The sequence below is a fragment of the Poecilia formosa genome, unplaced genomic scaffold (assembly GCF_000485575.1).
Source record: "Poecilia formosa unplaced genomic scaffold, Poecilia_formosa-5.1.2 Scaffold505, whole genome shotgun sequence".
NCBI lineage: Eukaryota > Metazoa > Chordata > Actinopteri > Cyprinodontiformes > Poeciliidae > Poecilia > Poecilia formosa.
The window spans coordinates 255,947-281,426 of record NW_006800444.1 but is presented as its reverse complement, the minus strand read 5'-3'; the positions used below and the strand labels follow the sequence as shown (position 1 = coordinate 281,426).

Below are 25,480 nucleotides of genomic sequence, written 5' to 3'. Positions count from 1 at the left end.
ATGAAGTTTTCCGGGCCCCCAGGGGCCTCAAAGTCCAGGTGTCCACTACCATTATGGGGCTGAATTATTTACAAATGGATGTTTGAATAATTTAGCATGAAAATGTTCACTGAAAGAGGAAGAGATTTATTTTGCTTAAATTAGGACTAATCTGTGTGTGTTTGAGAAAACAAACACACACTTAGCTTCGGAAATTATTTAATGTGCTTGACAAATAAATGTAAAGTACAGGGAGGGAAAATATCTGAAAAGTCTGGCATGCACTTAAATTTAGTCCTTCTTAGCTAACATTGCATAAAACAATCTTTTTCCTCATTTTTTTCAGAAAAATCTTGTTGCAGGTTCTTAATTGATCTAAAACTATTTTAACATAGAAATAAATCAGAAGTTCCTCATCACAGTTTCAAAGCTAATAGATAACTCAGGAGTGGCGTCAGAGTTAACTAAATGTTCATGTGTGGTTTTAAAGCTAACTGAACGGTCAGCACATAAAGAAAAAAGGAGATTTTCTCTTTTATTAAATGCCATTTAAGAGGTTATTGGTTACATATAAAAAAAATACACAGGCTCGGTATGTATCGTCATTTCTTTTATTCTTCTAAAACTCGTTTTCATTTGTTGCACCATGTTTTCCTTTAAGATTCAAAGAGGAATTAATCAGAAGAAGAAGATGAACTACAGCTTCAGGCATCTACCATCTACATATTTAATAAAGCCTCTACCTTAAATGTTTCTTTAACGACTGGACCCAAACTTTAACTCTTGCAGGCTAATAGTCTCCGTCATCTCCGTCGTTCTCGTCGTCTGGATTTACGTCGCCTTCTTCTGAGACGTAGAACTCGTCTTCCTGCTCATCTGTGAATTCGTCGTCGTCTTCGGTGTTCACCCTCCCGGACAGGACGTCCTCGATCCAGTCCTCCAGCTCCTCCGCCGTGGGCAGGTCCTCATCGTTGGACATGTCCAACCAAACGCTGTCGGCCTGCAACAAAGTCCGCGCAGTCTTACTAAATGCCAACATTTTCAGTTCTAATCTGGGCGTTGCTTACGTCTGTCACGTTGACCACACCGATCTGGGGCCTGAACAGATCCAACTTGAAGGTTTTTTCCCAGTAAGTGGTCAGCTGTAGGGACAACACACGTCAGGCTCATGTTTTATTTCAGGTACTTCCGGGTTTTTGTGGAGGAGAGGAAATGTGAGGGTGAGGCAGAACCAGAGGGAAGTCATCGGGGTCAATCCAGACAATACTCAGCTCCGGGTTGTTGGTGTTGTCTCTCGCCACGTCTTTCAGGATCTCCAGGAACTCATAGCCATCTGAAGAGAAGAACCTCGTTTTACAAGAAAAAAGATACACAACAAAGATTTCAAACTGCTAAAAACATTTACAAAAATATTTAAGGGAAAAAAACAAACTTTGCCTTGCTGTGGAGGAATTTTGTTTCACTCTTCATTGGAGATTTTTTTTTAATTCGGCCATATTAGTTGATTCTTAAACGTAAATGGCTTGGTTAAGATTTTTGTATCGCAAATAAGTTTGGACTTTGATGAGCCACGTAGTTTTCTGGAGTGCTTAAGTTTTAACAATTCCTTTGTAATCCTTTCTTGTTGTGATCCTTGTTTTTCTGTGTAGTTATTTTGAGATTTTCTGTGTTTAGTCCTGTTTCCCTGTGAGTCTCTGTCCTGTCTTTGCTGTTGATTGTTCCCAGCTGTGTCTAGTTCCCTGATTACCCTCTATTTAAGCCCACCTGTTGCCTTTGTCCTTGTCGGATCCTTGTCGTTTGTCAGTAGTTGCACACAGTTGTACTGTGACGTCCTGTGTCTACTGTGACGTCCTGTGTCTACTCAACTCTCGTCTTTAGCTTTTCAGTTACTACTGGTACAACCTCACCAAATCATGACGTTTCTAAACTGACAGTTTTCATTATAAATGTGTGCATAACTTTCTTGCCATTCCACAAATATTAAAAAAGTATAGTTTCACAATTGTAGTGTTTCAATTAAATACAAAACGTAATTAAAATCACAGAATAAGTTTGTTCACATAAGTCATTAAAAACATGATTATATAACCACTTCCTGTTGTCGTCTTCATCGTTTCTGCCAGTAGTAACATCCGGTTGATGATCACATAACACAAAAAATAATGTTTCCATTGCAGTTTTCCAAAAATATACAAATTTCAACAGTGAAATAAACTACCTTTTTTATCAATTGGTGTGTTTCCATTGAGCAAATTTGTTATTGTGATTTAAATTGACTAAATTATATGGTCAAAGGAAACACAGCTTCTACAGATTGGAGCAAAATGTGTTGCGTTTTAAGCTCTTATCCTACTTTGTGTTGTCAGACAGGTCCTGGTGACATAGTTTTTTTTGGGTTTTTTTTACATGATGCCAGGATCAATCAACATTTGAAAGCCAAATTTAGCAATTTTACAAAGTGTGATGAAAAATACTGTTTTCCTACAACCCTGTGCAGTTTGAAACAGTTCAAATCTTTGAATAGATGAATACAGACCTGGATCTTCCTCCTCAGCAAAGGCAACAATATGTATCCCATCCATATCATCCTCCTAAAGAACAGACGAAAAAAACATTTTACATCAACTGAGGTTGCTATAATTGAAAAGAAAGTTAATTTAATTACCAAAGATTTCATTGCTCACCCAAATCTCAAACATGTTTTCTGCCCGCAGCTTCCTCAGAGTAGCCCTGTAGCGATAACACTGTAAGTCACGCTTTACTTCGTCTGAACTCTGACCTCTACAGAACTTGCCTCCTGTGTTGGTGGACAAACTCAACGATGTCCAGCTCAGACAGAGGTCTCCCAGGCAAGATGGCCGGCTCCTCCATGAACGGCTCGTAGAAATTCACTTCATTCATCTTTAGGGAGAGATGTTTGGCAACCTAGAGCAACGTAACGCTCCCATCTGTCAATGTAATACGACTAGAAGTTCTTCTGTGTTAAATATATCAGTTAATTAAAAATGTTTTTATTCTACTGTACTAAAACCCCATAAATATTTTTTCTGAGACATTTGAACCCACACTTACATCTTAATTCTTCAATAAACAATTAAAGCAACTGGCATAAAAGGGTGTCTTACCAAACTAACAAAACTTTAACTTACCTAGCTAGTAAAAAGTGGAAACTTACCCAGCTAGCAGCTAGCATGGTACTAGAAAAACAATATTTACTCTGTTCTGCTAATTTTTCCGTTTACTCTTGCAATCTTGTTTAGTTTTAGTTTAAATTTGTTAATAACCTGAAACATTTTAGTGCAACAAAAAAAAATCTGATCAAAGAATTAATATTAAAAATCCACAGATAGATGGAAAGGAACTATTATTACTTACAGATTTATCGAATGTTGCAAAGAACTTGATGTACGGTTGAAATCTCTCTGAGGCTTCCTGGAAAGCTTTGTAATCTGACAAAACAAGTAGAGAAAACTTATTTAGTTAAGAATAAATAATAGAAGCATAATTAAAAGAAGCCTTGATGTGGAAAGAAAGTAGTAAACTGCTTCATCTTTGGTCAGTTTTCAAAATTTCAGGGTTTAATGAAAATCTGTGCCAGTATCATGTGTCTTTTTTTTTTCTTGACTATAATTGCAGTTTGACCTACTACATGAAAAGCTGCGTGCTATTTAAAGCGTCTCCTGAGACAAAGTGAGAGTGTCTGGAATCAGGTTTCTCATTAACAGGCTTCATGGTGACGTAGCATCATTAGCCTCTGGATCCCATTAGCATCTCAGCGGCTCATTGGGGCACCAATGAGACGGCGGCTACTTTTTTAACCCATTAAAGCTGCAGGATGTTACTTTTATTAAAAAAAAGTTTCAATATTTGTTAAATCTATCATCATGTTGTGACCAGAGGTGGGTTAAGTACCCAGAAATTGTACTTAAGTAAAAGTAACACTACTTCAACATGATTTTAGTAAAGAAAAGGTAAGAAGCTGTCCAAGAAATTACTCAAGATTAAAACACTATTTGATATTTTAAAATTACATAAACAGATGGACCAAAATATAAAGTTAAGTGGAAATTTTGGTATTTTAAGGACCAAAAATGACAATAGTTCAAAATAATAAAATCTGGCAAATGAAATTTTTCTAACTCAATAAAAAACTTGTTAAACTTTAACAAAAACTGCAGGTGTGTGTCTCTCTGGTGAATTTTTGGTTAAAACATGTTTGTTTTTTATTAAGTGGGTAAAAAATCCAGAAATTTTACTCAAGTAAGAATAGAAATACTTACTCAAATAGAAGTAAAAAGTACAACATAGGAAAAATACTACTAAAAGTAATTTTTCCTGTAAAAGTTACTCAAGTAAATGTAACTTGTTGTTGCCCAACTGTGGTTGTGATAGTGAACAAATTGAGCTTCTCTGCTTTCTCCCAGTGCTAACTAGAAACAACCAATCAGAGCTAGGTGGCGGGTCTTAGTGCTGTCAATTATGCAGCACTAATTGCGTTGCAGGCTTTGTTGACTGTGCCAGTCAACAAAGCCTGTTGTGAATGCTAAGGCTAGTTAGCATAGCCACAGATGATGGTGGATTAACAGATTTCCTGTTGTTTCTCCACCATTAGCACATTTAGCACAAGGAGCATTAAGCCCCGCCTCCTGGCTCTGATTGGTTGTTTTTGATCAGGGTTGGTGCAGTTCAGGAAGGAGATCAATGTTTTAATAACATGGGGCCCGTTTGAACAGGTAAAAGTTACAAGCTGCAGCTTTAAATACATTATTTAAAACGTGAATTGTCTTTTGGACGGACTGACGTAAGTCCTCTCCTCTGAAGTAGCCGATGAGGCGGATGTCCTCCTCCATCCTCTCGAAGGCCCGCAGCTCCATGGCGTTGTTGATGATCTCCACCGGATCCTCCAGAACCTGGAAGCAAAATATCATTTTCAGTCCAACTCCAGAAATCATTAGTTTTTCATTTACCCTGTGTGGGTGGTCGATATTTAAACACTTAGGGGGCTTTTCCAAATAATTTGGGTCCCAAATGTTGAACTAAATATGGTCTGAATACTAAACGGCAATGATGAAACATGGTGGTGGCAGCATCATGGTATGAGATTCTTTTCTGGAGGCCAACTCAGAAACTCAAAATCTGCAGCAATTCTTGAAAATCCAACAGTTATTTACGTATTTATGTCTATAATATCCCAATAAAACATATTAAAATGTCATTTTGCATTTTGGCAATTTGGACAGTAACATTTTCTCTAACGTTGGTGTCCTTTCAGTTAGGGGTCAATTGTTTAAAAGTTATGTAGTCCAGTTTCACAAGCCTTTCAATGTAAGTTGAGTGTAAATTAAACTACTTAGAGTAGTTATTTTATATTAGGAAGCAAAACAGTTGTGTTTTCATGTCTAAGGAAGGTGAAACTTGGGGCTAATTGTGAGATAAATGCCGTATTTTCTCACTTACATCCAATAGAAATTCCACTAAGGTGTCTGCTGAAAGCTCCCCGTCGAACTCAATGACGCGGTCGTCCTTAAACACATAAACACTTCCGACTTCCTGCAGACCTGATGGGGACCAGAGGGATTATTTAGCCACATCATCTATGATGATCAATCATTAACATTAGTGTTAGATGCTAAGCCGTACCCAGTTTGTTTGCTACTTTGGCGTCTTTCTGGGAGTCCACCATTCCAAAACCAATGTCTTTATTCTCCAGGACTTGAGCTGTGAGCTGGAGAGTCAAAGCAAATAGGAAAAACTATTTTAGTCTCAATTATAGCACATTCAACTTTACTGCCATCCACTGGGATTTGGTTGGTCCGTTCCACTTGTTAAGATCAGCTGGTTCATAGTCAAAGGTTTCTATCTTCCTGAAAATCTAAAATGGCCACCATTCTTCATCAGAACCAGCCTGGTAAAGAAAGCTGGTTCTGTTTTTGCTCTGCAACATCTGGAGATAATTTCACAAAGAATGATTCTTCATAAAGTCAAGAATGTTTTGGACACCAATTCCCTCCCAAAAACTCAGAATGTCTTCAGTCAGAGACTTCTTCAGAAACACTGGATGACAGACTGCTACAGGATTGCCTTCCGCCTTTGGGACTAAGAAAGAAAACCAAAATCTACAAACACAAGCTGTGAAAACTTGATCGTTTCTCTTAATTTTTCATTTTAAAAATGAGAATTTGTGAGTTTCTAAATGGTTTTGAGAACTTTTATAATTAATAAAATGACCCAGAAACAACATCTGAATGCATTCAATCCACCAGAGATCACATAATGGGTTTAAGTAAAAAAATAAATGTCGTGAATTAATCAAGTTGACAATATTAAAACAACTTTTAAGGTTATACTAAAGCAGACAAACAAGAGGATAAAGTCAAAATTATTCTTTTTATGCAGTAAAGAAATCACATCTAGTCCTGTCACAATAATGATATTTTTAAGTAATATAAAGCTAATAATAATGCAAAAACACATTCTCAAAAATCAATAAACTTTAAATTCTGATCAACATTTAACTCTGGAACTGGAAGACATTTTAAAAATCCAAAATAAGTAAAGAAAACGGTAAATAAAATTAATTGTGAAGCCTTTAAGAGAAAAATTTGTTAAGACCAAAGCACCAGACTGGAGGCTTTTATCATCCAGATTTTGGTAGAAAAATAAAAACAATAAATTCTGCAGATGCTTTTTGATTTATCATGCATTTAATTGATTTATTTGTATAATCAGTGTAAGGTTTCTGGCCTCTGCTTCACCTCCAGCACCAGCTCCGTCATCTGGAAGCGCTTCTGCAGGCCCTTGTTGTTCGGCACCGGCTCGTGGAAGAACAGGCACAGCAGGTCGTACCTCTTCAGGGCCTTCTTGTAGTTGCGGTCGTTAATGTCCAGAACCCGGTCCTTGCCGTCAAAGTTCGGGAACTCCAGACCTTCCTCGGCTCTGCTGTGCAGAACCAGTCGGAGGCTGAGGCCGGACCAAAGAACGGCCAGCAGGATGTGCTTCATCGCTGAATGACGTTTAGTTAAATAAAAACGGTTAATATTTTCTCTGTGGCTCCAGCTCTTCTTCTCTTTTTGTCCTCTCTCCTCCTCTTCCTCGCCTCATTCCAGTCCAGCTCTCAGGAGGATTTCCTTTTCCCCATCCTCACTAGAAAGCTGATTGGACTGAACTCATTTGCAGAAGATTCACCTGACATACATATTGTATCAAAGATTTGTCAGCCATTAGGGCAGTGATGTTCTCATACATTTAACATAAGAAAAACATTTATAAATCCTTTTTCAGAAGTTTTAGCACAAAGGATGCCTGAAGTCCACAAAACTATTTTATGGAAGAATAGTAAAAATAAAGAAGATATATTTTTTAGACTAAATGGGAAGACTGCTTTCCATACTTATTTGTTCCATATATTACTGGTAACTGTAGACTGATTATATAACTGCTGTACTCTTCTCTTCCTAAAGTGCATCAATTTAGATCTGTCTTCTTTTTCTTTTTTCTTTTTTTTTTGCACGTTATTCTGTTTACTTTTTCATTTTTTAGTTTCTCTTAATTTGGGAAACCAACATTCAGGACTTGAATAAATCTGAACTGATCTGGTGAAAAAGAATACACAGCAATTCTCTTTAAAAAGAATTTAAGGAGTCAATTAAAATCTATAGAGGCTTAAAAGGGACTAAATTAATATAAATTGTCTATTAAAAATAAATTATAACATTTGTTTAATGATTGAGTGATTTAATAATAATAGATTTGATTTATATCTTTAGATCTTAAAGGGCAAAAACAAAACAAGGAATCACAATGGATTAAAAATAAATGAATGAAAGAGATTAAAACCAAAACTAAAATAAACCAAAAATTTAGCTTGAATAAAATGTCCGTTTTATTTTGTCACTTCTGAACCGTAACCCAGGCAGAACTAGCAGAGCGCAGATTGCTGCTTTGTTCTCAGACAGAGCTGGAGGATAGCGGGAAATGGAGCGCTGGTTTCTTTGGGGCTTTCTGTTGCTGCTTCAAGTTTGTGGCTTATGTTCGGCTGGTAAGACGGATTTAAAGTTACCGTAAAGACAGACAAAAGGTTTGGACAGTCTCATTTAATCTCGTTGCGGCGCCTCGCGATAACTTTTGATGACGGAGTCATCGATCAATTAGCATAGGAAGCTAGCTGGCTGGAAGCTAGCTGCTCGAGCAACTTTGTTGCCAAGTTTACAGCGAGTATTTCCACTACAAATTTATCTGTATTGCTTTGTAGTACTTACTTAAGATGTGTTAAGGTTCTGAATAGATTTGATACATCGATGCCTGTCGATTTTAGTTTACTTTTCATTCAAACTGGATCTATTTTAGTCTAGAAAAAGAGAGAAATTAAGAGTCTGTCCTCAAAAGGAGGAAAAATGTTGTAAGGTTCCGTTTTTACATGTAGAATAATTGGAGTTTTAATTTGTTAGGAAAAGCACAAATATATACGAACTTCCCTCAAACTGATCTGGTTTGTACTCATGTTTATCTCTTTTGAGATGAGTTCAAAGTGTAGGAATTAAAAATATCAGCAGTTTGAAAACATATCTTTGAATATTCTAAAGTTTTATAGTATGTGGTGGCTGGTCGATATGTTTTTCCTCTAGTTGACTCAGTTGATGTAACATGGCAAACATGCGCATCTGGGAGATCACAAAACAAGAATACAAAAGTTCAAGTGGAAACTGACAACATCGGCCTCAAATTTCTTTTTTTTTTTTTTTTTTTTTAGATAACACGTGGAAGGAAATACAAGAAAAGGTGTCAGAAGCTGTTAAAGGATACAAAACATGCAACCCTGTTAACTGCAGCTGCCATCTTGGGTGAGTATCTTCAACTGAATATAGATTTATAAATAAAGGAAATGTATAAAATATGTGGTGTGTTTTCTTTTTTCTTTTTTAAATCCTAACTTGCATCTCAGCGTCCTCCATCATGACCTGAAGCCGTTTGAGAGGGGAATCTCTCAGGATGTCATGGCAACCACGGTTCAGAAAGGTGTGGGCACCCACTACCAGGTCATCGGACACAAGCTGTACCGGGAGCACAACTGCATGTTCCCTGCAAGGTGCATGAAAAGTGTCTGTTTATTCACATAAATACTGTGTTAGAAACCAGATTGCCTAAGTCTGGATTTAGGCAAGTTAAATTAGGTAACTTTAGTTTCGGTAAATCTGGTTTCTTGTGTGTTTTAGGTGCAGTGGAGTGGAGCATTTCATCCTGGAGGTTGTTGACAGGCTGCCTGACGTGGAGATGGTGGTGAATGTGAGAGATTACCCTCAGGTGCCCAACTGGGTTCAACCGATTCTGCCCGTCTTCTCGTTCAGTAAGGTCAGCATCTGGCCAGTGTTTGTCGTTTGAAGACGCCGAAGCGTTTGTGAATTAAACATGTTTTGTTTTTAGACGCCAGACTACCAGGACATCATGTACCCGGCGTGGACATTTTGGGAAGGCGGGCCCGCCGTGTGGCCCATATACCCCACCGGACTGGGCAGATGGGATCTGATGAGGGACGAGCTGAAAAAGTACGATAAAACACTTTTTAATATAAAGTTATTTTTTTTAGCCTGAGTCTGTTGAAATTACATAAAACAACCTTGCAAATGCAGTTTTACTCTCAAACCTTTTCAAGGTTGTAAATATACATAAAACTATTTTGTGCAAAAAAAAAGAGTAAAATGTATTTGTAGTATTGTTGAATTTTAGACCTGTAGCAATAAACAATAAATTAATTAAACAGATGAAATGATAAAAGGTAAATATCATGTATTTTTATTGAGTTTATTAAGCGATTCACACAACATTCACTCATTTATTCATAATAAGTTTAAAAGGGCTCAATAATTTCTATTTATATGATTTGTTGTTTTTCTTTTTCTTTAAAGGAGAGTTTTGTTTACAGAGACTTCATAATTCATTTTATTTGTTGTTTTGTTTATTTATTTTGGATATTTAAAATGTTTTCCAGTTCCAGAGTTAAATGTTGATTAGAATTTAAAGTTACTGATCTTTGATTATGCATTCTTTCATTGTTGTGACATTATTTTACTTAAAAATGGTCTCAAAACAACAATTGAAATAACTTCTGGGACAATTTATCACAAGCAAAAAAATGTTATCATGTCAGGACTATTGTCGTTCATTTTCACACCTCATCTACTTAAAATACTTTAAATATAAATTATATTTGAATTTATTTTAGGTTCCTGTAGGTCGGTTGTGCCTCATATTGGCCACTAGGTGTCAGTAATGTTCTTATTTAAAACTCAGAGAAACGAGAGCAGCTGCAGAATAATTCTGGTCCTTTTGGAAGCAAACTGTGTTTTTTTGTTCATTTTCCTGAGATGCAACATGAAAAGTGATTCTGATGTTTAGGTCTGCAGCTCAGTGGCCTTGGAAGAAGAAAGAGGCCAGAGGATTCTTCAGAGGCTCCAGGTAAGGAATATTTAGTTACTACATCCAGGATGCTTCATGGTTTCTGCAGGAGCGTGTTTAAATTAGTCCAGTAAAGATATATGTTTGTTTTTATAAAATAAAATCCAGAGAAGTTTGTGATTTTTAACATGGAAAGAAAAGATATCTAAGTCGTCTTGTGATTTTTTTTCTTTTTCCTTTCTGTAGAACCAGCGCTGAGCGTGACCCACTCATCCTTCTGTCCAGAGAAGCTCCAGATCTGGTGGATGCTGAGTACACCAAGAACCAGGCCTGGAGGTCCGAAAAGGTCCGACACGCAGCCACACCGAACCCATCGCCTCTGCGTTAAGATCTACCGTTTACCCTTTAATTTTCTGTCTTTTAGGACACACTGGGCAGACCTCCAGCTAAAGAAATCCCTCTGGTTGATCACTGTAAATACAAGTAAGCATCTTTTTTAAGCGTATAAATATTATAATCACTGAATTACTTGTCTGAATGGACTGTTCGGTGTGTCCTGTTAGATATTTATTTAACTTCCGGGGTGTGGCGGCGAGTTTTCGCCTCAAGCATCTCTTCCTCTGCGGCTCGTTGGTGTTTCATGTGGGCGACGAGTGGCAGGAGTTTTTCTACCCTCAGCTCAAACCCTGGGTCCACTACGTCCCGGTCAAACAGAACTTATCTGACGTCAGGTAGCTTGTTATTTTATGGATATTAATGGGAAAAGAGACACAAATACAGTAAAACTCCCTTTAATGGTGATGTCACATCCTGTGTTTGCAGAGAGCTGCTTCAGTTTGTCAAAGAAAATGATTCTGTCGCACAAGAGATCGCCTCCAGGTAATTGAAAACGTTTGAGAACTACAGGTGGGTCTAATTGAATAAATGAAATCCAAAGATATCAGCAACTTTTCTCTTGACAGAGGTCAGGAGTTCATCCTGAACCACCTTCAAATGGGAGAAATCACGTGTTACTGGGAGAAACTCCTGACCGAGTTCAGCCAGCTGCTCACCTACAAACCCAAACGGAGGAGCAACTACAAACAGATTGTCCAGAAACCCATCAAAACGGAGCTTTAATGAAGGAGAATCAACAATTATGAATGTATTTTCTGTGGTACGAATTTTTTATTCTATTTTTATTTTTATTGATTCTCATTTTTGGGTTCAAAATCACGGTTTCAAAACTTGGTCCAGATCTTTCATGTATTTTTTAGACAGTTCTCTAATCGGCCACTAGAGGGCTTGCACATCTCCAGTATCTGAGATAATTTTCTGTCAAAAATCACTTTCTAGATTTTTAAATCAAGTTTATTTGTGCAGCATATTTCTGTAGCCACAGCTCAAAGTTTCTTAGAAAATAAAACAGTTTAGAGACGAAAACGAACTGTAAACAGGAAGAAGTACTTGATCTCAACGAGGTTTCTATCAGTATTCATCTCAAAACATTATCTGCATAATGCTGCCGCCACCAGGATTCACATTGTCGTGATCTTCAGTGTTTTGTTTCTTTCTTGTAATCAAAAATACTTAAAGGTGGAAAAATGGAAGGTTTCAAGCAGACTGTTAATTATTTTTTTAAATGAATCTAGCTGCTATTTTTGGCAGGTTTTTAGAACTTGAATAGTGTTTCCTTTCACACAAAGTGCCAAACGATAGCAATAGTTTCCATATGTGCATTTTTTTACACATTTCATGTTTTTCTTTTTGATAATAAACAGTATCAGGTTGGCGTTTACCAGGATTTTACTGAATATGTTGTAGTATTTGTACTGTCCTGTCAGCTAGACACACGTTTGGTTTTTTCCGTTTGTGAATTTGTTGCACATTATGGCTAATTTGTGATCAGAATTGACCAAAGATGCTCTAATCATTGTCTGAGCATAATCATGGTTAGTTTCAAAGTTTCTTTTATTACAATAAAATTTGAAAAACAACTTTCAAACCAACTTTGCTCATCTTATTTATTTATATATATATATATATATATATATATAAAACACGTATAAATAATAAGTGTTTGGCTAGGTAACTGTTTAGATTGGTGTAAAAAATCATTTTGCATTTCATTTTATTTTTTTAGGCAAAATAAAATTTCAACCAATCTGCAATCACTTTAAAAAAATCACATTTTCCTATCCTCTATTTTGAAAATTGTATCATGACATAAACATTTTTAAGTGATGTCCAGTGCTCTATTAATATTTTTAAATTAGTCAAATGGCCAATAATTTTTTCTCATGATTTGTTTTGATGAGTAAACTCAACATTATTTAAAGAGGATATTGTAAACATAATTGCTGTGTATCTATGCTACTTGCACTGAAAAAACGCAGTATTTTACAGACTATTTTTATCTAGATATCTTAATACACTTGAAATAAAAAAGAAACTGACTTTAAAGTAACTTTTCAGAAAGATATAAAAAATTATTTTAAGTCAATAATTCCTTAATATTTGTGACAAAATCAGTACTGGGAAATTATTGCACTTGTATGGGAAAAATGTGAAATAAAGGAATGAAACTGATACTTTCTCATTAATATAAAGGGATCATTTACATAACGCAAGTTCCTATATCTTGCTTAAAAGTTAGTTTTGTTTAATTGTAAGTTTAGTAAGAAATGTTAATTAAAAACTAGACTAAAATACTATAATATTTTATATTTTGGCAGCGTTGCCTCGGTGTTGCTGCGGTAGTGATTCGTTTACCACTCTGGCCACCAGGGGGCGCGTCTCTCCGGTCACTGTCTCCGCTCTGCATTTTTCTTGAGCCAGAGTTAGAGGTTGTGTTGCTGCAGTAGTAGGTGTGCTTTCAGAAAGTCAATGTGGGATGACCGTCAGAAGGACACATGTGAGAAGAGAAATACTGTCAATCATGTTCGTGTTTTCCGGACGTCTCCAGTAAATAAGACCCACATTTTCCTGCTGCTGAATCCCTCCGCGGCCGCATCTTAACCTTCATGTATGAAGCTAATGGGAAGCTAGCACCCCACACCGATAGCTTAGCAGAGCAATTGGCTATACTATGTAAGTGACTTATAAAAAGTTATGAATTAAAACATTTATATTTTTGTTTGTAAAGACAAATTGTGTTTTGACTTTGCTATACAGGATAATGTAACGTTTTTCTCATGTAGCAGTTTGACCTGACGCAGGTATTGATTAGAAACTGCTACTGTAGCTAGCTAGACAAGAGAAACACGAAGGTGAACATATACTGAAGTGCAAAATGAGATTTAAAATGTATTTAGACTAAAAGTGGATTTATTTTTCTTAACCGTAGCGGTTCATTTTTATGTAGTGGTAGAATAGAAATATAATTTATTGCCCCACATTGGGAAAATTCAGGCGTACCAGTAGTGAAATGAAGGTAAATAGAAGGATGCATATTCAAACTAAGGTCAAATAAATTAATAAAAGACTGTACAATAAAGGCAAACGTACCACTTATGGACAATATTACTGTACAGTTGATAAAATACTATATAGTAAGAGAAATGTGCAACTGGGAAGAGTCAATTTCAAAAGTGTACAAACTGTATTTTTCCATAAATAAGAGTACAATAAATTGGAGAAATTAAGGAGTAACCTTGGAATGTAAAGACTTTTAGAGTTTGTTAGGAGCAGTAATGGTTACAGATTAACAGCTGCTGGGAATAAAAAAAAAGTTTCTTGAAAAAAATGCAACATTTCTGAATCTGAAAAGTGGAAAATTTGCTAGAAAAAACTCAGAAATTTTGAGATTAATCAAAATTAGCTTGAGAAAAATTCAAAGTTTAATGTTAATCGCAGATATTTTGAGGGGAAGAAATGGAAACATTTCTGAGTTTGAAAAGGCCAAAATTTGCTAGAAGATCTTAAAAATCTTTTTAGAAAAACTTGAAAATTTGCTTGAAAAAAGCTCAAATTTTGAGATCAGAATTTTCTTTGTAAAAAATGTGAAAATTTATTAGTTTTAAAAGTTGAAAATTTGCTAGAAAAAAAATCAGAAATTTCTAGATTAATTTCTGAAAATTTCAAGAAAAACATTCACAATTTCTGAACATTTTGAAGAAATTAAGTTGTTTTTCTAGAAAAGTTTTGAGATCTCAAAAGTTTAGATTTTTTTTTTTTTACCTAAATTTACTCCATTTATTAATTAATCACTTTTTTTTAGCACAGATCTGGCTTTCTGATTAGTTTATTTAAAATTTTAAGCAATAAAATAGTTTTTTGTTATCTTATTTTCCCTTATTTTTTCCAAGTCACAATCACAAACTTTAATGCATTTTTCTGGGATTTTATATGATAGACAAATATAAAATACCATAATTTATGAGAAATGTGCAGCTGAGTAATGTTATTCTTGGTGTAACCCTGCAGAAAGTAGCAAATAATATTGAACCACTGAATATTAAAGCTGCATTAATAAGCACTAATGTGTAAAATATCCATTTACTCTCCACTTCCGCCACTAGGCTTGGACACATTTAAGATTTTTCATGTTCTCTGCTCTCATTTAAACTTGTTCTCGTTGCGTAACTGAGTGTTTCTTTCTCTGCTGCAGCCAGAGAACGAGCCTCGTCCTGCTCAGACAGACTCCAGCCTCCGGGGCCTGATGAGCACAGGCCCGTTCCAGGGCCTCGTCCAGACCGCCATGCCTCGCTTCTTCTGCTTTCTGCTCCCCAGGGTGGATGCAGCTGATGTGGCTGCTGGGCAGATGCCCTCCTCCTCCTCCTCCTCTTCCTCCACTAGTCCTGCAGCCGGCTCTCTGCCAAAGAACATCGGGAAGCCAGAATTTCCAGACACAGGATGGCAGCGCATCAAGGACATCTTTGATCGAGAGTCAGTCTGTTTTCACCCTCAGTTTGATTATTTTGTGGTTTTATCGTCTGTTTAGCTTTATTTAAATGGACGGGACTCTTTTTTTGGGGGGGGAATTCATAATCATAAATTAATCATAGCAGGGTTTTCAAAGAAACACACTGAACATATTTGTGGGTTATGCAGAAAAACACAAAGACTTGTTCAGGATTATAACTCTGCTGTTTAAAATTATTCATCATGATGCTGCCACCATCTTTTCTATGCTGTACAAGTCATAGTTCTCCTTTCTTCCTTCCTTTGTTTCTCATGTTCTTCCTGCTTCCTGTCTTGTCCTCCTTTTCTTTCTGGTATCTTTTATTCTTTTCCTTCTTTCCTACATCCCTCTATCTTTCTTTCAAACTTCCCTTCTGATTTTTTTGCATCCTTCACGTTGCCTTTCCTTCCTTATTTGATTCCTTGTGTCCTTCCTTCAACTCTTGTAATATGCTGCAGATTTTTCATAAATCCTTTTAAAAATGTTAGAAATGCATTAAAAGATGTAAATAAACAAACATGTCATCTCTTTGAAGTATTGCTCTCATTTCTTTAGTGAATTTGAACCAAGTAGTTTTGGGTGAAACAGATTTACAAACAAATATGTTTTTGTCTTTAATACTAAATGTATATATATTTCCTTTTATAACTTCTGTTCTGAATGTGATGTATTTTTGAGCAAAATGCATTTTTAACTCTATTCTCTATTTAGCAATTAATCGATTACTAAACTAGTTGATTATTTCAATAATTGATTAATCGCGATTAATCGATTCAGTTCTGGTTGATTTTTTTCTTGTTTTTTTCTGATTGTAGTGAGATGCAGAGACCCTCAGAGGAAGTAATGACCGTGATGAAGTGCGGCATTCTGGGAGCTTTCACCGGCTTCCTGTACGGCGGCCTGCCAGCCGCGCGCCTCGCCAGGCAGCGATACATCCAGATCAGCCAGGCGGAGATGTATATGAGTCGCGTGGAAGCAGTCGTAAGTGAATCCTCATTGGAGTGTGAACTGTCCTACTAATCGGTTTTGATCGTCTGAATTTAGCTTTAAGGGATATTTTATGAATTTCTCACCTTTCCCACATGATTTTTCCAGGAAATTGCTGTAAGATTAATAAGAAAGTGTATTTTTAAGATGTCATAATCTCTGATTTTTGCAGTGAGAGGAGTAAAAAATAAAAGCATCGTTGTTGTGTTTCCTCTTAGCGCTCCGCTCACAACGCAGCGATCCGAGGTTTCCTACGGTACGGCTGGCGATGGAGCTGGAGAGTCTCTGTTATCGTCACTTTGTTCAGGTGAGCAGAATAAGTGGATCATTTATGACACCTGAGGGTTAATTCACAAGGAAGGAAATCGATTTTTAATTAAATCCTGCAGGACGCTTCCCCTGATTCAGCTACGGAAGTGTTTATTAAAATCTGCCTGGAAAAAGTTGATGTTTTTACAAACTTCAAAGAATTTTATTGAGAAAACAATCAATTATATTAATTATGTAGATAATAAATGGTTGCTGGTTGAAATAAAATAAAAAAATCAAACAAGAACAATTAGAGCATCTCTAAATGAAACAAAGTAGGCCTGTCGTGATAAATTAATTCATTGCATAATAAATTAGAATAATGTCCATAATTCCCATTTGCATGATTTATTGTTCTTTTCTTTTTCTAAAAGCTGGGTGATAAAAGTTTTCAGTCTGCTGCTTTAGTCTCGGTTGTTTTTTTGAAGGACAATTTTGTTTACAGAGACTTTAAAACTCATTAGGCCCGAGCAGCTAAGCGCTGCGAGAGCCTATTGAAACTGTACTGTTTATTATTATTAGGCCCGAGCAGCTAAGCGCTGCGAGAGCCTATTGAAACTGTACTGTTTATTATTATAGTTCTTGTTTTATTTGTTGTTTTGTTTCTTTATTTTGGATATTTAAAATGTCTTCCAGTGTTGAATATTCATTAGAATTTAAAGTTTATCTTTGACGACATGTTTTTACATTATTATTAGCATTATAGTTTCTTAAAATAGTCTCAAAATGACATTATTGTTTATCGCAATAACATTTAGGACAATTTATCGTAATGAAAATTACAAGCAATTTTTCTACATACTTCACCCTTTTCCTGAAAACTGCTACATAAAAATTACAGTAAAATGCGTTTTTTGTTGTATTGCGATAAAATACTGAAAAATTCAAGAGTTGTAAAGGCTTTATCAAGATGCTGTGTGATGAATAATGAGGAAAACTAACAAATTGAGAGTTTATATTACACATTTGTTGCTTTTTGTGTTCAGTTTGTGACTCTGTTCACTCCTCTCTGCTGTAGCTCCGTCAGCACCGGCCTGGCTGTGTACAGGAACAAAGACGCTGTCAGTAATTACGTTGCAGCTGGAGGTGAGTTGCTCCGTTTATCTGACCTAATGTCAAAATAAAACCTTCCACTGTTACATGACGTCATACTGAAATCAGTTTTTACATCACTGAGCGTTTAAGTAAATCAGGCGGTGACTGATGATGAAACTCTCTCTCTCTGTGCGCAGCTGTCACGGTCGGCCTCTTCAGGCTGAACCTGGGCCTGAGAGGCCTGGTGGCTGGGAGCGTCATCGGAGCCGCGCTAGGGTAAGAGCCGCTTCTCGTTTCACATCGATGAAGGATTCAGTGTTTTTAACGCGACACAAAGAAGAAGAAAGGACAAATAATTCAGTCTGTAGACGTTAAAATGTGATTCCTCAAACGACCAGCAAGAAAAAACTGTAGCTGTGTTTCTATTTACCATAAAAAAATAAATTTACTCAAAGGAAACTTGCCAAATTTGACTCATTTTATTAAAATGCACCACAGGAAACCATCAGACTTTTAATTATTTTTTCTTCTTTAACGACTCAATTTAATTGTTTTTGCTGAGACACAATTTGATTATGTTCTGTTTTGTCTTTATTCCTTTTTTATTTTATGTTATTTCTGTTGCTGTTATTTTTCTTATCTGGTTATTTTGCATTAATTTGTTGGAATGCAATATTTATTCTGTGTGCACTAATTGCTGATAAAAACACACTAAAACAAAACTTTACAACTTAGATATTCTCTGCACTATAAAGCAATTTCCCCTTGAGATCAATTAAATATATTATTTTCTATTTTATTCTATAGCCGTATTGTAATAGTCAACTCTTTTTTGCATCACACAAGTCATGTGATCAACATCAGGATGTTACTACTGGCAGAAACGACAAAGAAGACAACAGGAAGTGGTTGGATTATGATGTTTTTTGTCGCAGTTTATAAAAAGTTGAGTTGAATCCAATGCTCTTCTGTAAAATGGCCGACTATAATTTCCCCAAACGCCAAAAGTAGGCGGGACTTGTCGCTTCAGCGCCTCAATGTTTCCTCTGAAAATCTCATGTAACTGTTTATATCCGACGCTGTCATTATTTTTAATAACTTATCACATTTAATTTCATTTTTTATTTAACGGCAGCACTTCAACTGAAAACTGTTCTCAGACAAATACTCGTAACGGAGACGCAGCGAGAGTTTTTATCCCTGTGCTTACTTGTCGTATTTCCACTCATGCTTGTGAACAGTTTTTGCTTGAGAACAGACGGCGCTCTGGCAGCCAGCTGCGCCCCTCGGCAGCCCTCTGCCGCCCAGCTGCAGCTCTGCCTCCATGTCTGCTCCCGCTGCCAGAGGGACTCATCTGCACCGCAGTTGGCCATATTTTTTTGGGTACTAGAGTAAAAAACGCCAGCCAAAGCATCAGCTGCCCCCTCAACATGGACACCATTACCGTTTCCTCCTTCACTCCCATCTTCTGATTTACATTTTTGTTGCTGACTTCACTCGGGGTGAAGCAGGTTGTGATTTAAAGGTTTAACCGGAGGATGGATTGTTTGTAGTTGTTGTTGTGTTGGCTCTGGACTGCTGCGTCCTGGGCTCTCTGTGCCTGAGCGGGCAGCCACCTGGAGCGTTTGATGTGAAGTAGGTGAGGTGGAAACGAGGCAGAGTAGTGATGGGAGGTAGCCGACTGCATCGCATCATGATGCTCCAGAGCTCCGCTTAAAGCTCCCGACATTAATGGTGGAGAAGAAGGAGAGGTGAAATGAGAAGCCTGGGTGTTTATTTACTCTTATAATGAAATGTTCATTTCAAATTCATTGTTCTAAAATGTGATTTTACATTGTTTTGGTTTAAACGGAAAGGAAACAGTAAAACAGGTCTCTTAAAGGGGCAGTAATATGTAAAAATGTTCTTTGTTTTTTCAGCTTTACATCATGTTTCAATGTTATTTCCTAGAATGTTGCTTTGATTCTTTTATGCATGTTTGAGAAATCCTATAATCTCCATGGCAACCATTCAGCTGTGAAAACGCCTGGTTGGATTTAGCCCCGCCTTCGAGGTGTAGCTCCTCCCCCACTCAGCTCCTTCAGACTAGTCAGCAGCAATTAGCAAACACCTGGTGGAACATCTGTTGAGCTCGTTACAGTCGCTACTTATCAGTGAAGCGCTAGTAAAAAAAAAACATTAAAGGGTTGTGATGAGTTCAGAAAGAGCAGGAGTTCTTAAAGAGACAGAGGCCCAATTTCAAAATGTTAAATCAGGAAGTAGAATTTCTTTTAAGTCATGTTTGATATGTATAACATCTTTATAAAAACTGAATGCAACACAGATAAAAAGATACAATGTGGCTGGAAAATACATAATTCTGCCCTTTTAGCACTGAGTTTCCTTTTATTTATTTTCTACAAACACACACCGTATCATAATTCACCATATCTTAAAATTTGTCTCTCCACAGGATTCCTGTGGGCGCCATGGTCATCGGCCTGCAGTCTCTGACAGGAGAAACCTTTAGAGAGCGGAGGCGGCGAGAACGACGAGAGCTTTACGAACTCAAACTCGCAGAATGGTAAGAAAAATATTCACACATAGGAGAGGATATGCGTGAATATTTGTGTGTTTGTCTCAGGCCCAGTAGGTTGACTTCACATGTGTGTGAAACCCTAATCCTGTGTTCTCTGTGTTGATCCGATCAGGTCGGCTCGTCTGCAGCTGACCGATGAGCTGATCGATAGTTTGAACATCAGCGTTCAGCCAGAAGAAACCAATAAGGACCTGGAGAAGATCGAGGAGCTGCTCAGTTTACCGCGCAACAATGACAAAAACTCAAGCAGCCAATCACAGTAGCCGATTGGCTGCTACCAGGAAGTACCAGTACTTCCTGGTAGTTTCAACTCTAAATGTCGGACATGTTCTCAGTGAAGGGGTCAAAGGTTGCCTGGACTCTCGATTTGAAGAATCACCATGGAAAACTCGCTGTCCAGTGTAAAAACAAAAAGAACATTATGGTTTAAAAATCCTTGACATCCACTGCTGTAATTAATCATAGGAACTAAGAAACGTCCAACAAAATTCAAAAGTAAATGAATATATTTACTTTTCAATCTTAATAAATTATTTTTAATACTGTGAGAATCTTATTTATTTTTAAAAACAGTTTGAGGTCTTAAAGTTTGTGCTTGAAACTCTTTGCTTCACAAAACATTCGTTGTTTCATGTTTTCCTTCCACTCAACTTTCCTTTAATATATTTGGAAAGTATAGCATCACCTTTTAGTACCTTGCTCTCCTCATGTTAGATCAGTAAAAGTCAAAACTCTGATCTTTCCTACAACCGTGTGCCATGACTTTTTATTAGCAAGAATCCATTTGGGAATATATTTAGAATTTCTTGTTTATTTTAAATATTTTCCTTAATAACTTCTTGTAGTTGGTGATCAGCTTCACTTCGCCTCATAACTGCTAAAACGATGCAAAGTGAAAACTGTGGATGAAGTAGTTAAATATCAACCAACAGTTTGGCAGTATTTTAGATATTTAAAACCAAAAAATAATGAATAATGATAGATTTATTGTGTTTTTCAGCCTTTTTAAATGTCATAATAGCTTCTTTTAGATTTAAAAAATGGACAAATTAATTTCTTATACTTTTAAATTAAATTTAGCTCATCAATCATCATATTACTGATTAATCTGTCTTTAAACAATACGCAGCTTTTCCTGAAACATTCGTTTTGTCTTCTTTCCTTTTTAAAACCTTTGTAAAGTCATGTTTTCGCAGTTTGCTTTTCTCTGCCTCCTGGGCTTTTTTAGCAAATAGGTCACACAAATCTTCGGCCCCTGGTGTAAACAAGATGCGACTAATCAGCAGCTGTGGCCCCTGATGTGGCGGCGGTACGATGTTTAAAGCTTCATCTGGACAGAGATGTTGACGTAAATCCTTCACACAGCAGGTATTTGTTTATTTACATCTCCTATAGATGGGAAAATGTTTTCACTTCTTTGTATGTTAGGATTATAGTGACAGTTAAACATTCACTGTTAAAAAAACACGATTCTTTGCATAGTTTTCACCACTACTTCATTTTAAACCTTGTATTTTTAAGAACTTCTGAGGGAAAAATAGCAAAAAGTAGCAACAGCAGATATTGTTGATAAATTAGCAATGAGCGCCCTCTGGTGGTGGCTCTCTGGAACTTCATACTTGTTTATGCATTTGCTTTCTAATGAAAAAATTAATTTGCACCTTTGGTTTAAAATTATTTTGAAGTCTTAAAATGCTTTTAATGCAGCAAAAAGTGTAGAAAATCCCATTTTATCGCAACTTTATTGTGTTTTTATTCTGCTCTTGATGACTTGGGACATAAATTATGGTGACTCAACCAATTTATTTTAAGGATTATATGGATTTGTAATATGTGTTATTTCTACAGTTAGGGAGGTAAAATAAAATTCAAAAGTACTTTATTGATCACAAGAGGAAATTAAATGTTACTGTAACTCGTATTAATTCCGATTCTTCAAAGAGTTATTGTAGATAGTGATGGCTTTTCTCTTGTAGCGGTCGGAAAAGTTTGTTGCTAAAGAAGCTAGTTGTTCACAAAGTGCTGACATCCATCTTATTGTAGAAAGTTGAGTGGAAGAATAAAGTGTGGTTAAAAAAGAGAAGGTGTGCCACCAACTAATCCACCTAAGAAGCTTCACCTGGAGTCGACGCATCAAGAGTTTTGAAGCCAAGTGTGACGTTTCTACAGCCGGTGACAAACTGGGTGCCGGATCATCTACTGGTTCTGGTCCACTGGGTTTTCTGAAGTCAACTCGGACATCTACCAGGACATTCCAGAGCTCTTCAGGCTTCCTTCTGCTGAAAAACGTTATGGAGATGCTGATTTAATTTTCCAGCAGGCCCACACTGCCCAGCATACCAAAACCTGCTTCAATAACCTTTCAGTTAATTGATCGATTGGTGAATTGATCTGACCTGAACCCCATAGGAGTATTATCAACAGGAGCAGTGCAGATGACCTGAAGGCCATTGTCAAGGAAACCTGGGCTTTAATACGTAGCTCTCATGTAACGTCACACTTCTGGCAGCCATCTTAGTAGGCAGTCGCTATGGAGCCACAAGCTTAGAACTAGCTCTCGCTTCATTCCTATCTAACTTACAAACAATATAAGTACATTACAACTATTAGACAATTATAGAGTACTCACCTCTGTGTTATACTAAGATAAATATTTGTGATATTTACTCCAGCACGAACTAGCAAGATTATCTTAGCTAGTGTAGCTTTTATCTGCTAGCTAAGACAGACATGTAGCCTACGTGTGTGTTGCTACATGTACCAGTCACATGAACCTGGTTATTCACCTGAAGAGTTTCACAAATTCATTTAAACATTGATTCTCTGTCTTATGTAGGTTGATCCTGACAGCAGCCATTTTGTTTCTCTCACTTATTGGTCAAGAGTGTTAAAATATTTATTTTCTGTTGGTCTGGAAGCCATGGTTCATCTATGCCAGGGGTGTCAAACGTACGGCCCCCGCCGAACGATTTAGTCCAGCCCGTGGGCTAAATGCATTATCATTATTCATGAAAAAACATATACTTCGTTTAATTGAAAATCTGCAGTTCCTATACTGTCCACGAGGGGCGCTGTGTTTTATTCAGAGCACACAACATGATGCAACACTGCAGCGGAACTAACAGCAGATGGCAGCACTGAGCTTCAGGTTCTGTAAACAAGTTCGATTCTATCGGTTTACCAGCTTTTTATTTTGGCCCTGGCAACCTCATATTTCTCGTGCATGCTAACATACATACATGTTATGTGTGCAAGTTTTTCTATATGTATGCATTTTATGCATCAACAAATGTACTTAATCAAATGTCTGTTTAAAACAGCTGACACTTAGGATTTCAAATGTGTGAAGCCAGATAATTTGTTCAAATTGCTTCCCAGATGTTGAAAATTGATTTTAAATCTTTTCTTAATTTTTGTCTGTTGTATTTTGTGATGCAGGACAGTGTTTTTAAGTTCCAAAAACTGTGAATAAATGTTTTGCAACATTGTACAATCACTGAGATCAGTTCTTATGCATAATGCACTTAAATAAATGCTTAACTGAGTAAAAGTATTGTTGAAATTGCAGATACCTTTCTTAAAAACTGAGATTATTCATAATATATTTTGTAAAAGTGAAATTCGTTTAATATAAAAATCAACAACAAGTCCACTTTTATTGGTTCTATTTAATCTTGCAATGAGTTTACTTGTGTGGCCCCCTGCAGATCAGATTAAGCTGTCTGCGGCCCCTAAACCAAAATGAGTTTGACACCCCTGATCTATGCCTTACGTATGTGTTTGCCTAACATGGCGCCCATCACTTCCGGTTCAGACTTGTGGGAACTTTGAATTTCACAAAATACGATCTTCTTCATGCTACGCCGCATTGATGCAGTAATTCATGTAACCGACTATGGAGGCATTGAAATTAAAATACTTTGTTTTCTGTTTAGAATCTCTCTTTTTTTATTAATCTAATGTAATGTTGTAACATTTCTGAGACTGAATATTTGGGTTTTCATTTTCTGTAAACCATAATGACCAGAAACTACAAGAAATAAAGGTTCTCTGCATTTGTGTTGAAATGTCCCACAATTTGAATTGAGATGTCAAGTTTGCATCAACCTGTTGATTGAAAACTTTCCAAAGATGTTGAAATAACCAATGAGTGGATTTGGAGTCCAACTTTTTGTCACCATCGTGTTTTCAGCAACAATTAAATATTATGATATACAGTCGAAACTGCTGGCTCCAAAAGCAGAATTCATAATTATATTTTCATTCAAGTTGTCTTTGAATCATAAACCTGCTCAATGTTTACGAGTTTGCACTGATCAGCTGTGAATGTGCCCCATGCTGATCACATCTGTTTGAATTTCTCTGTCTAATGCGAATCTTATGTTCTTGTAAATGTGGATGAAGCAAATACAGACGTCTGACACAAACTGTTTTCTACCCAGAAATATGAGGGTAAATAAAGTTACACAACTGTAACATAACATTCTCACAATTTCATTTACAAGATGGTGTGTTTCTGTTTCAAGCCTGGTGCACAAATCTTTACAGAAATACTATAAAACTTTTGCATGTGTGCTGGTTATATTTATATTTTGGTTTAGTTTCAACTAATAAAGTTTTGTAGGATCATATAGAAGAAAATATGAAAAGTCACTGTTGTAAGAATCGCTATATATTATTGTGTGGTTCCTCCTGTCAGGACAAAACCAAACGTCTAAATCAAATGTTACACTGTAAAAACAACATTGTATCAGGTATTTTGGTTTAGTTTCCACTCCACAGATTCATAGTCATAATTTCGACTTTCAAAGTCATCTGACTTTGAATCTCATAATTATGACTTCGAAAGTCAAAATTATGACTTCCTGTTGGTCTTATTTTTTCTTTCATGGCAGAAATGGGCTTCCATACACAAGTTTTTGGTTGAGTCCAAGTTTTTTTTGAAACTCCTGTTTTTTTGGTTGAACTCAACGTTTCTTGATGAAACACAACTTTATTTGCTTGCTAATCTCACATGAACATTCTGGGCGGGGCTTAAGGACGAGCGATGTAAGACGCGTTCCGATTGGTTAGCGCTGACCTAAGCGGATGACTTCCTGAGATCTCAGAACTTTTTTTTTTTTTTTTTAATTAAATGATGATAACAAACAGTATACAAAGACTCGTAGAGGTACAAAGAACATTGCAGCCTAGTTACATAAAAGAATAAACAAGGCGTGGGGCTAAAAAATAAAGATAATGACATTAAGGCAAAAGAAATAAAAGGCAAGAGAAATTAAAACAAAAGAAGAGCAGAGATACTTGCGGTTACTTTTTTT

General features: G+C 36.5%; 3 protein-coding genes and 1 long non-coding RNA gene across 6 annotated transcripts; 2 read left to right on the top strand and 2 right to left on the bottom strand.

The window, feature by feature from the left end:
- Positions 1 to 571: 571 nt before the first annotated feature.
- LOC103156860 (calsequestrin-2-like) lies at positions 572 to 7,064 on the bottom strand. The gene is made up of 11 exons (XM_007579054.2): positions 6,735 to 7,064; positions 5,620 to 5,704; positions 5,437 to 5,537; positions 4,781 to 4,889; positions 3,355 to 3,428; positions 2,774 to 2,904; positions 2,664 to 2,709; positions 2,516 to 2,570; positions 1,212 to 1,312; positions 1,047 to 1,121; positions 572 to 979 (listed from the first exon to the last, which is right to left on the bottom strand). Exons 1-11 carry the CDS (start codon positions 6,978 to 6,980, stop codon positions 770 to 772), a joined length of 1,233 nt encoding a protein of 410 aa, XP_007579116.1. The 5' UTR covers positions 6,981 to 7,064; the 3' UTR covers positions 572 to 769.
- An 824-nt stretch (positions 7,065 to 7,888) lies between these two features.
- poglut1 (protein O-glucosyltransferase 1) lies at positions 7,889 to 12,355 on the top strand. 3 transcript variants are annotated; one of them, XM_007579050.2, is made up of 11 exons: positions 7,889 to 8,017; positions 8,729 to 8,819; positions 8,921 to 9,064; positions 9,192 to 9,327; positions 9,400 to 9,521; positions 10,372 to 10,431; positions 10,618 to 10,717; positions 10,796 to 10,854; positions 10,935 to 11,102; positions 11,194 to 11,250; positions 11,334 to 12,355. In XM_007579050.2, the coding sequence occupies exons 1-11, from the start codon at positions 7,954 to 7,956 to the stop codon at positions 11,488 to 11,490; spliced, it is 1,158 nt and encodes a 385-aa protein (XP_007579112.1). In that variant the 5' UTR covers positions 7,889 to 7,953; the 3' UTR covers positions 11,491 to 12,355. The 3 variants fall into 3 exon arrangements, with proteins under 3 accessions (XP_007579112.1, XP_007579114.1, XP_007579113.1); XM_007579052.2 differs by having other exon boundaries at positions 7,967 to 8,056; XM_007579051.2 differs by lacking the exon at positions 7,889 to 8,017 and adding an exon at positions 8,175 to 8,193.
- A 762-nt stretch (positions 12,356 to 13,117) lies between these two features.
- Positions 13,118 to 21,064, top strand: timmdc1 (translocase of inner mitochondrial membrane domain containing 1). Its single transcript, XM_007579049.2, has 8 exons — positions 13,118 to 13,440; positions 14,960 to 15,237; positions 16,069 to 16,234; positions 16,459 to 16,547; positions 17,568 to 17,635; positions 17,782 to 17,860; positions 20,037 to 20,147; positions 20,275 to 21,064. Exons 2-8 carry the CDS (start codon positions 15,011 to 15,013, stop codon positions 20,423 to 20,425), a joined length of 891 nt encoding a protein of 296 aa, XP_007579111.1. The 5' UTR covers positions 13,118 to 13,440; positions 14,960 to 15,010; the 3' UTR covers positions 20,426 to 21,064.
- A 106-nt stretch (positions 21,065 to 21,170) lies between these two features.
- On the bottom strand, positions 21,171 to 23,092 carry LOC107834022 (uncharacterized). Its single transcript, XR_001659807.1, has 2 exons — positions 22,764 to 23,092; positions 21,171 to 22,625 (listed from the first exon to the last, which is right to left on the bottom strand). It is a non-coding gene; the product is annotated as an uncharacterized LOC107834022 (long non-coding RNA).
- Positions 23,093 to 25,480: the final 2,388 nt, after the last annotated feature.